The 12,177-nt window shown below is 33.9% G+C and overlaps 1 protein-coding gene across 2 annotated transcripts in view; it reads left to right on the top strand.

Moving 5' to 3' along the window:
• The window catches only part of Pclo (piccolo presynaptic cytomatrix protein), a 295,748-nt gene extending 285,760 nt beyond the window's left edge, over positions 1-9,988 (top strand). For both annotated transcript variants that reach the window (XM_069996365.1, XM_069996364.1), the window contains exons 23-25: positions 2,378-2,512; positions 3,135-3,280; positions 5,517-9,988. In XM_069996365.1, coding sequence (XP_069852466.1) covers positions 2,378-2,512; positions 3,135-3,280; positions 5,517-5,657 — 422 coding nt within the window. In that variant the 3' untranslated portion in view covers positions 5,658-9,988. The remainder of the gene's footprint in view (positions 1-2,377; positions 2,513-3,134; positions 3,281-5,516) is intronic.
• Positions 9,989-12,177: the final 2,189 nt, after the last annotated feature.

The following is a 12,177-nucleotide window of genomic DNA, read 5'->3' as shown; positions in this document are numbered from 1 at the left end:
TGCAACAATGAGAAGTACAAAGTGTCATGTCAAAACCAACTTTGCGGTGTCCGTGTGGGGGGGGAGGGGGATATAATTGGGTGGGGGAAGGGGGGAGGCTGGGAAGGGAGGTCAAGGGTGAACAAAGGAGGAGGCTACAATGCTTGGTGGGGAATGTATGCATTATCCTGCCCATGTAATTTTGGCCCCTCTGTACAGTATGTTCTCAAATAAAATAAAATTAAATTAAAAAAAAAAGAAATGTACGCATTATCCTGCCCATGTAATTGTAACCCCTCTGTACAGTATGTCACAAATAAAATAAAATTAAAAAAAAAAGGACCTAAAGGTTAAAAGAGATAACACACACACACACACACACACACACACACACACACACACACACCTGAAATATAAATTATGAAAGAAAAAATAAGAAAACATTTTTAAAATTTTTAATTAGATAGAAAAATGAGTTATTTGGGGTTTTTTGGTGGGGTGGGGAGGGCGGGTAGGAACATCTTGTCTCCCCTGTGTGTCCGTAACCAGTGTCTTGCTGGAATCTCTGGTTTGCTTGTGGTGTTTAGTTTTCCTGTGACTTGATTGGTTTCTTAAGTCAGTTTGAGCAGGCAGAAAATTGCTCTGCCTTACCCACAACTTTGTGATCCTCCTCCCAGACTAGTTCAGTGGGAGGCAGTTCTGCTTTGAGTATCACAAAAGAGGTAGATGTATGCCTCCTCTAGTTTAGAGTTGCTGAGATGAGGTTCTGGTAGGGTTGAGGCCTATCAGCAATGATTAGCTTCTCCCTGAGCTCCTGAGACACTCACAGAGCCCAGCCTGGAGCCATTCTCAGGATTTGTATTTACTGTTTCAATTGTTTGTCTTTTACCCCTCCTGCTGCTGGGCATGGTGCCTAGGTTGTAGTGGGCAAGGTCAGTCTCTGGCTCTGTTTACCCAGTGAAGAAAGTCACTCCCCTGGGGGCAGAGATCTCTCTGCCTGGGTGGGGTGACTTTCCCCTGGGTGGAGCTGAGCCCAGTAGGTTAGGTCAGGTTCTTGTGACCTGGTGAATGGCTCCTATTGTTTTCTTCCAAGGCCTGAGTTGGAGCTAGCTGCTCGGCTGGGTTTGAGTCAGTATCAAAGATGGAGTTCTTCTCTGGTGGTGGAGGGTCTACCTTCCCACCACTGCTCCATGAGAAGTAATGAGGATGTCTTCGGTGTACTCACTCTAGCCTCTTGGTTTCTGGGCCATCCCTGGTTTGCCATCAGCAGGATGACGATTTCTGCTCCTTGTCAGTTCTTGCTGGTGGTGAGTAGAATCCGCTCTCACATCACACCTGGCATCTTTCTCCTGGGCTCTCTCTGTTGATATGGTGACTGCAGCAGCAGCCACTGCCACCTCTAGGGACCGGTGCTCAGATGTGTCTCCTTTCCCATGCTGCCTGGATTTTTCCTCTCTGGCCAAACTCCCTGTTCTGTGATGGCACACTTTGTGTGTGCCTAGGACTGTTCACTGGAACACGAAAACTGCTTTCTATGCAAGAGCTTGTTTAGCTTCCAGCTTCTCTTTTGCCATCTTCCTCCAGACCACCTATAGTCACTATTGAAACTATGCTTTTATAGTTTAGAAACTTTTCTCTTTTTAATTATATAGTTATTGATGGAAGTGTACATTTCTTCCCAATACATACAAAACTATGAAATCAATAAGCCTGAATGCTTTGGTCACAGTATTTTGTTTATCACAATGTTCAACATGGGATAGGATGGAAAACAAAATGTTTGTTGGTGTATGAGTCTATAAAAGAATATATGAATTGTTCAAGAATGGGTTTGGTTGATTGATCAAACATTTAACCTAGATTGAACAGCTTCTTTAATAATGTAAGACTAAAGAAAATGTACAGGAAAAAAAATACCTCAAAAACAGTTTGCTTCATTCGTCATATTTTGCCTTATATAATTTTATTTTTCTATAGTAATGTTTACTGTTTTACAAAGGATACAGAAAGGAAGTGCAAATAATATTCAATATTATTAGTTTTTTAGTATTGGTGGAAAACAAATTATACTTCTCATGATTTTCTATTTCTTGGATAAATTATATCATAATTCTCTCACTTGTTAGTATGTTTTTCTTCCCACAATCCTATTACTTCTTTGGATGAAAATATACATCTACTTATATCTCATACCTCTTAACCAGATTTTTACATTTAACACGTTGTTGTATATATATGTGCAATTTAAGCTGTACTGCTTAAATCCGTGGGCTGTATTTAATTCATCTATACAAAAAATGCTGAGCACTTGATAGACATGCAATAAATGAATTATGAACCAAAGTAAGAAGTTAATAACTAACTGCATATTTCCCAATTTTTTCTTAATTTCTTTCAGTTAAAACTCAAGTGATGGGAGAAATAAAGATTGCCTTAAAAAAGGAAATGAAAACAGATGGTGAACAACTTATAGTTGAAATTCTTCAGTGCAGAAATATTACTTACAAATTTAAGTCTCCTGACCACTTACCAGGTAATTAATTTTATGATAATGTTTAATATATCTTGGAATTTATTTAAGGTATATCTTGAGTACTATAAGAAATGGTAACTAAAATTTGGTCTGAATATAAAATATATCATAAAATATAAAAAATGATTTTTAATTTTTTCTGTATAGATCAGATCCTTTTACACTGGTTTTTAATATAGGCTGCTATATTTATTAATCTACAGGAAAAATATATTCTTTAAATCACCTTAGGCCAATAGGAACAAAGTAAATACAATTAACTACTTTTGTATAACATGAGTTATTCTTTTAGTAGAAATTTGTCTTGTTTGTTTGTTTATTTGTCTTTGGAATGGTAAGGGGGCCACAGAAGTGGTGGGACAAAGAGTGAATAAATGCCGCAGTGATACTTGCTAGACATTATGTTGAAAAAGAACTACACAGCTTGTAGGTAGGGACAGGAAGGAAAAAGTGGGAGAGAAGGGAAGGGATGGCATTATTCAGAGGAAATGTACTCTTCTTTATTTTTACTTATGTAACTGTAACTTCTCTGTATTTCACCTTTACAATAACAATACATATTTTAAAAGAAAGAAAATTGTATGATTGATTGACGCTGAATGACTTGAAATGTTATTTTCAGATTTATATGTGAAAATATACATAATGAACATTTCTACCCAAAAGAAGGTGATTAAGAAAAAGACAAGAGTTTGCAGACATGATCGGGAGCCTTCATTTAATGAAACTTTTAGATTCAGCCTAAGTCCTTCTGGACATTCTCTTCAGGTAACTCTGCACTATACATTTACTGTTTCTAAGTTTTCTGCTCATTTTTTATTTATTTGTTATTAGATTATTTAATATTTATAATATGTTAGAGTTTATACTATACATGCATATTTATAATATGTTAGAGTTTATACTAGAGTTTATATTATATTTGAAAAATAATAATTAATCATAAGAGATATCTCCTAAGAAACCTTTTATACTTCTGTAGTCCACTCTGTTTATTTTATGTAGACTTCTTTTCTTGCCCTGGTCACTACCACTAATCTTCTTTGGGCCTGCATCTTTCTTCTTCACATTATTTTGGTAGTTTACCTGCCCAGCTTGTCATTTGTGCTTGAAATCTTAAATCATGCCATCATACTGCAGCCAGAGTTATCTTGTTAAAACACTGGTTGGGTTACATTAAAGTTCTACAATGATTCATTCCAATGAGTCACCTACCTAGTGTTCTATAAAGTGGCTCTTAATTATATTGATTTAGTTTCAGCGCCTTGTATACTTTTCCACACACTCAATACTCTAGTCACATCAGAATCTTTTCAAATCAGGTTAAGCCTCCAATGCTTGTCTCACATTTTTCTTCCCTTTCAAAAATTCCCTTCTTGCTCCTCTCCATCTAATACCATATTCCATGTCTTTCAATAAAAAACACATTGCTATCACTGATGACACTACAAATAATTAATTTATCATACCTCCGTCACAAATTACTTTGTTTATTGTTATGTTATCAATAACAGTCTGTCTTGTGCAATAATCTGTATAGGGATTAATTTTCATTGCTCTTTATCAAAGCATTTCATATTGTACATCTTCAGTAGACATAGAAATAAGAAATGGAAGAATAAATGTGGAGAGAAAGGAAGAGATTTCTAAAAATATGTAAAAAAAAGGGGGGGCTGAACCAATTCAGAAGTGAAACCCATTAGACACTATGTTGGAAATGAACTGTACAACTTTGAAGTCAGGGAGAAAACTGGGAGAAAATGAGGGAAGGGTGCACTATTCAAACAGAAATGTACTTTTTACCTGACTTATATGACTGTAACTTCTCTGAAGATCACCTTTTCAAAATTTTTTTAATAAAGTAAAATGAACTGAAAAAATATATGAAGAAATCTCATGAAACTAGGACTTAAAGCACTAGAGACAACGATGAGATATTAAAAGTCAAATATTCACTGAGAGGATTAACTGGGGTTTGAGTAGAATGGAATAAAAAGTTAAAGAATTACTAAAGTCTATGTGAAAGAATATGTCATTCAGAGAGTGATTAGCCATAGAGATTAGTTGTAAAAAAGAAATATAGGTTTGTTTGAAAATAATTTATTAAGAGAGCAAGGAATCAAGCCACAATACAAAGTTATTTGAATATTCCTCACCAACCAGAAACCTACTGTTCTCTATGTTTCTTTCAATTATTCTCTAAATAATTGGTTGATCTGTCTTTGAGAGGGTAAGTGGAGCACAGAAATGGAAGGGCAAAAGGTAAACAAATGAAGCAGTGGTACTCAGTAGAAACTATGTTGAAAATGAACTATACAAATTGTAGATGGGGACAGAAGGGAAAACCTGAGAGAGCACCAAGAAAGGACTAACACTGTCATACTCATTCCCTGATTTATGAAACTATAACCCCCCTGTACATTTCTTTATAATAACAATAGAAATATTTAATATCAAAAACGAGACCTCTTCAGTCTTAGGCCGTATGGAGGCATGTAAGCTCTAAATATAACTTAAGAAACTGTATTGTTTGTATATGTATGTATATATACTGTGTATATATACTATAGTATAAACTACCAAACTACTAAAGTCCTATTTATTTACTCAGCATTCAAATCATTTTGTACTTTATTATTTCATAAAACAGCATAAATATAACTGGCAAGGTTATTTTGTGAAATCTTTCATCAATCTCAGCATATAACTAGTTAGAATTAGCTGATTTGCCTTTATTATTTAATATTATTCATTAATACTATTCATATGCATTGGATGAGTCTTTTCCTTTCAGGATAAGAACAGAAATGGTGTGAATTATCTGATATATCTAAAACTTTTGAGGAAATCTTCAGCATCAGAATGGATTTGCCTGACACTTCTTCCCTCCTTACACTTTCTTTTAAATGACATTTCTTTGATGATTAAATGTCCTTTAAATTAAAATGTCCTTTAAAATGTGTGTATATATGTATATATGTATATATCCTTGACTTTTTTCCAGATTTTGCTATTCTCCAATGGAGGAAAGTTTATGAAAAAGACCTTGATTGGTGAAGCTTGTATCTGGTTGGATAAAGTGGATCTCAGAAAAAGAATAGTCAACTGGCACAAACTTTTGGCTAGCTCCAATCAAACACATTGAAAAAAACATGTCTGTTCAGGGTAATAAAATGGATATAAATATATGCAAAGCAAGGCTGTAGTTGGATACTGCTATACCCAGCTTTGTATTCAGGAGCAAACATGAGACATGAAACAACAGGCAAGAAAACAAGTGTTAAAGCTTTGTAACTTCTTTGTTGTGGAACACAGGAAATTTGAAAATGGTCATGTGTTGGAAAGAAACCAACAAAAATAGAGCTCAGAGACCTTGGATTTCTCATGGCTATGAAGAGAAACTGAGAGGAATTCTGAATATAAAAATCTCTGAGGAGAATTGAGCTGAAAAAACAGGAGCTCAAAGATTAATATGGTTTCCGAAGGTGGTGGAAAAGCAATCCTTTAGTTGGAAACAAAAACATAAACAAACCATGGAATTGAATATGTTTTCAGATGTTCAAAAATCTTTCTTCTTCATCTTATATTATCAACTACTTTCTGGATTGAAATTCTGATATGAGATTCACCTAAACATGTGTCCCAGACTGGAAATGAGGATCTCTGTTCAAAGGGAAAAATGAAGCAGGATATATAGAATTGTGAATTTTGTATCAATTGTACAAGTTTTTCCTGTGTCTCTTTAAAAAGATGTGCAATGAAATTTCAGAAACATGTAATAAAAGCACATTTTTCCATTTAATTGAAATAACATACAGTGAAGATAGTACTATATAGAAATGAAATTATATTTTTAGACAGAAAGCCAAGAATGGCTAATAAGTAGTGCTGACCCATAAAATATTGGAGCCTTGGTTAAAAACATTTACCAAGGCATTATCAATCTACATACCAAAGGACCTAAAAAATTCATAGCGTTCTAGGAAGCATGACCACTTGTGTTATGAAAAATTACAAATACATGAATTATACTGCATATTTCCTTTCTCTCAAATAATATATTGACACAGAGAGAAAATTCAACCTCTGGCAAATAAGTCTTATTAATGTATGAAACTTACTAATTCAATTGATGTCAGCCTCTGTGATTCCATAATATTTTCCACATGGACTCTGTAACTAATTCTCCCTAGTTCTCTATTTCTCCCCATTAATGATAATATCTTTTTGATCAGGTTGATCAACTTTGGGAAATTATGTGGAAAAAGTCAATAATTAAATGCAAAATATACATTGAACTATTTTAATAATATGAAATGAAATAACCAATGTCTGCGTCATTAAAAATGAAACATCCTTTTATTAACCATTAATAATGAAAGTAGCACAGAACTACTGTACAAAGTTTAATTAGCTGGGATTAAAATTGTGGCTTCTGGTTTGAATCTGCTACTGAGCTTACACAGGTCACTTATACCACCTTCCTGTTTTCTTATCTTTAAAAACAAAGATATATTCCTAATTTTACTCCTTAAGCATTGAGATACCAAAAGCAAGAGATCTATGAAAGATGAAAGCACATTTCCAAATTTAGTTTTATACACAGAAGTGAGGAGTAAGTATTATGGAACATTTCATTCCTCAAATTTTATATGAGAGAAACAGCCCCAAACCAATGAGAAGCATTGATATACTTAAATGCAGTAAATTAATTCCAAAATTCATTTCATTTAGAAATAAACTTTCATTTAGCTTAAAAAATGGATGAAGAATTAAATGAAAAATATCTGCACATTTTTATACCAAACCCTATGAGTCATACAGATTTTTATCTTACCCAAATTAAATCAAATTACTTCTCAGAAAATTATGCACCTAAAAGCTGCTACTTTATTCAAGATGAGGTTTTGGTGTGGCTTAGAGGTAACTATCTTTAAAATATGGGTCCGATATTGAATTTTCTTATTTTTAATGAAAATACTTCAAATTTGAAAGAAATGTAAAACATTACCATAAAGAATTTCTTACATATACAGACTATATATCTTTATTATATTCATAAAGAAATGTAAATACAGTTTTCCCCAACCTAATATAACCATCACTTGCCTTTGCTCTATTTTTCACTCCCCACCCCCAACAATGAAATACCAGTTACTATTGATATTGCTCTATAAAGAGCATGGGGGAAGAAATTATCAAAGATATGGTATTTTTCAGGTTTCATTTTTTTAAAGACTAATAGATCTGCTGTTTGTTGCCATGGATATTTCCAGCAGAAGCAGTTGAGGAAGCTCATAATCATCAGTCATAAAGGTCTGGGAAGATCTCCTTCTCACATCAAAAGGCTCTACTATTTGCTATTAAAAAGAAATCCTCTTCTCTGGTCCTCTCCTGCAGCCATTTGCCTCCAGAGGTATGCACGAGACGTTGTATGACCAGTTGATATATTTCATTCTTGTTGTGATTTCTTTTGGACTAATAAAAACAGAAGGACTAGCAGAACATGATCATCCTTGAGAAGCTATTTAACTGGAAAGAATGAGAGCCTTTCTATTTCAAGTGCCCCTTGACTTCAAGGAACTGGGGATGGGACTAAGTCACTCAAAGTCAAATTGAGAGGGCTTCTTTTTTGTGCACCAGCATCCCCTTCAGAGAGCATAAGATGCTGTCAGTGTGCCAAGTTTGCAACTGACCAAACCTCTAGGTTGTACTGGAATTATTCTATGCAACACTGATCCTTATATGAATGCATCTCTTCTGAATGAGTTTGATTACCCTTCTTACCACAAAACTATTCCTTTTTAAATTGCAAATAGGGCTCTTAGTGTTTTTTTACTTTTTTGTATATACCATAGCACATGACTTACCACATATTATTTTATTTTATTTGAATTGCCTTTTTTAACCTAATAGAAATAGTTTGTAATTTCTAATTAATTATGTGATTAATCCAATTACTGCATTTATAAATGAGTCATCAAAGACTAAAGTTGTTTGTTAAAATTTGGCCCAAAAGAAACTTTCAGCTGTAGAAGAAATAGCACAAAGTGAAATCAAACAAAAGACAGGGAATTTTTGAATAATCATCATAAACACAGATAAGCTACTAGAGAAGTTGGTGTTTTCTCTGTTTTCATCTACTACTAAGGAAAATTGTGGTGATTCTAAATTCTTTATTTACCAGTTTAGTTTAAAGGAACAATATCCACAACAAAGGAGTAATCACTATCTTTGCTTGTTAAAAATCACCCACGTTTAAAAAATATCACACTAATAAGATGTATATTTAGGGTATCAGTGAGATTAATTTTGTGGACCACACACATTAAAAGAGTCATATTGTGGGGCTATTATAGCTGGTAACCAGCTGATTATTGATTATTGTTGCAGGAATGGTGTTGACGATAGTGATGCTGACTATAGTGACAGTTGTGGTGGTGGTGTAAAGTAAAACAAATAATATATTATTATATTGTGCCCAATCAATTAAAAATTATTTGATCAATGCCTCATTTCATTAAGATATCACAAAGATATTTATAGTATTTTTTTACTTTATTATTTAAATCATAACTAACAATATTTTTAAAAAATTATTTTCATTGCTAGAATATCAAATATTCCAAAATTAGCCGGCTACAGCTCTATGTGTTTATAACTGTATGTATTGCAGAGGTGACTTTCCCTTTTTGAACTTGAAATGAAAGTAAAAGAAAACTCAATTAAAATGGTGAGCTATTTCTTTAATAATTCTTGCCTTCAGTGTAAGAGTGAATGAGTAAAACAGATATTCTCATTGAATATGACTCATTGAATATGATGTTTTCTGTATGTCCCATGTTGTTATTATCAAAAGTGCTCACTAAACCAAAATCATCTCTTCAGATTCTTTATCGAATAGGTAGATTAAGAGTGTTTTCTTAATTTGTTAATTGTACATAAGTATAGATTTGGTAAAATAGGTAAAATTGAACTATTCACTTCATTTGGAAATTGCATGTGAATATAATTATTCACTTGTGTCTGTATTTGTTCCGTGATGTGCTCGGGTGCTCCCACTACTGATTACTGTGTGTGCTAATATCTTAAAAAATTACAGCCAATAGTAAGGGGAAAAACTTGTCTAAAAAAATTAAATCCTAATAAAATTGATTTCAAATTTTAAAAAAAGTACTTGGAGATATGTTTTGTTTCTAACTATATGTCGCATGCCATGTTGGTGATTGCTGATATGGGGGTTGTTTAAGGTTGAGGGGTTATTAGGGTTACTAAAATCCCTCTAGAAAATTTAATGAACAAATGCAAATAAATCATTTGGCTAGAGATTTATAAATTGACCTAAAATACATGAGGGTTGTGTAAAAAATGCTTATACAAATCTGTCTCAAGTGTAAAAATATGTCTTGGTTTTGTGATTGTACACAAGATGTATCTTGATAACTTATGTAAATTGTGTCGCATAAAGGCTGCGGTCTCAGCCTACCTAATAAATATTGAAAATATCAACTTGGGTGTGTTCTGGTTATCAACAAGTGTTGGGGCTCAAGCATAAACCTTTTTTAGCATTCATAATGTGCAACAAAAGTCTAAAAACCATAACAAAACAAAATGAAAAGGAGATGATTAGTACAGACATAGACAGATGTTAGATTTTATATAAACAGTTTAAAAGAGATGCCTTTTGATGGCTACGATTTTCTCAGTGAGATTAAGTATGATGTCATCTGCTTAGAGTAAAAAAAGAAACTAATAGGGACTAACTCTTGAATAAAGAAGATTTTAAACAGTTCTGGAGCAGAGTAACAGAAAAGGTAGACTTGAAGAGGGAGATCCTCCACATAGAAGGTTCCTTTGAGCTTAGTGAGAGTGTGCAGTCATATCCATCTGCCATGTTACCATCTGTGACTTCCCTGACTGAATAGGAAGTTTATATGTAAGAGCAGAGAAATGCAGAAGTATATGTGTGCATGTGCATATGTGTGTGAGAGAGAGAGAAAAAAAGCAGCAGCAGCAGCAGCAGGAGGAGGAGGAGGAGGAGGAGGAGGAGGAGGAGGAGGAGGAGGAGGAGGAGGAGGAGGAGGAGGAGGAGGAGGAGGAGGAGGAGGAGGAGGAGGAGGAGGAGAAGGGGGAGGAGGAGGAGAAGGAGAAGGAGGAGGAGAAGGAGGAGAAGGAGAAGAAGAAGGAGAAGGAGAAGAAGAAGAAGAAGAAGAAGAAGAAGAAGAAGAAGAAGAAGAAGAAGAAGAAGAAGAAGAAGAAGAAGAAGAAGAAGAAGAAGAAGAAGAAGAAGAAGAAGAAGAAGAGGAGGAGGAGGAGGAGGAGGAGGAGGAGGAGGAGGAGGAGGAGGAGGAGGAGGAGGAGGAGGAGGAGGAGGAGGAGGAGGAGGAGGAGGAGGAGGAGGAGGAGGAGGAGGAGGAGGAGGAGGAGGAGGAAATTTTTATTAGGATTGATTACCAAATGGATTAAACAACAACAAAAGCACTCAAGTGAGTGCAAGTACAAGACATGTTGATTTTAAATTGCTGCACTATCAAATATACCAGTAAAAGAAAGAAGTAAAGATATATAAAAAGGATAAAATGGGCAACAAAATCATATTTATGATTTTAAAAGATGATAGAAGAAATTATTTCTCTAGAAAAGTATAGGAAGCCATGAATCAAGTTTTAGAATGTGACTATAGAGTTTACTAGTTGAATGAAAAGATTTAAGGCTGAGAGTATGCTGTTAACAAGAAAACCATGGTGAAAACTCATTATTTCATAAATGAAAGACCTTCCTAAGAAGAGTTTACAAAAATAGTGGTTATCAAGTGTTTAGATTTTATTTCTAACCTGCCATAAATTATAACCTTTGGAAATAGTACCATTGCAATAAATAATATGATTCATAAGAGAACAAATCTGATTGGTACTTATTTATTTTTAATTATATTTTATTAACTTTAAGTAGCTGTGCAAAGGTGTTACCATTCAACAAATCAGTTTATAATTGTTATTTAAAGATTGAAAATTTTGCTAATAAAATATCTCTATACATATTTAAGTCTCAATACTTCACACATTTTGAAAAATGTACTCAGAATTGTTCTTCTTGAACATTTGGGGAAAAAGATCACAGAGCCAGAGACAATTATCAATAGAATTGGACAATTTTCTTTCATTTTCTGTGTAATATTTTTCTCAGCTCATACTGACCTCAGGATGCTCAAATGACATTTCTGCTGCAAGTGGCAGAAAGTTTCTCTTCTAGAGAGAGACTTTATTTGGTTGATTTTACTTCTATTATTTGTTCTACTTGTGAAACAGTTAATATCAAATGATGAAAACCTTTAGATGGCTCAAATACTACCCAATCCACTATTGTGGACATTTGAAGGGAAACCATTAGTGGTTATGTGGTTGAAGTAGTGGAGTACAAGCTGAGCAAGAATAGGAAGCCCTGAGTTTAAGCCATAGTATCAAGATAAAAAAAAAATAATTAAATTAATATTTAAAAGTAAAAGAAAGGTATACTCTATTAAATTATTTCTACACAATGGTATTTGGGGCTTCCTGACTGCAAGAATGAATTATACAATATTGAATGCAGTCATGCTTGATCCAGATACTACCGGCCCTTTCTTAGATTTGTAAAGACAGCTATCTCACCTCCTTCAAATGTAT

The sequence above is a fragment of the Dipodomys merriami genome, unplaced genomic scaffold (genome assembly GCF_024711535.1).
Source record: "Dipodomys merriami isolate MVZ:Mamm:240054 unplaced genomic scaffold, mDipMer1.0.p SCAF_5, whole genome shotgun sequence".
In the NCBI taxonomy this organism is placed as follows: Eukaryota; Metazoa; Chordata; class Mammalia; order Rodentia; family Heteromyidae; genus Dipodomys; species Dipodomys merriami.
Note: the sequence above shows the minus strand (reverse complement) of the source record. Positions and strands in the feature narration are given on the sequence as shown.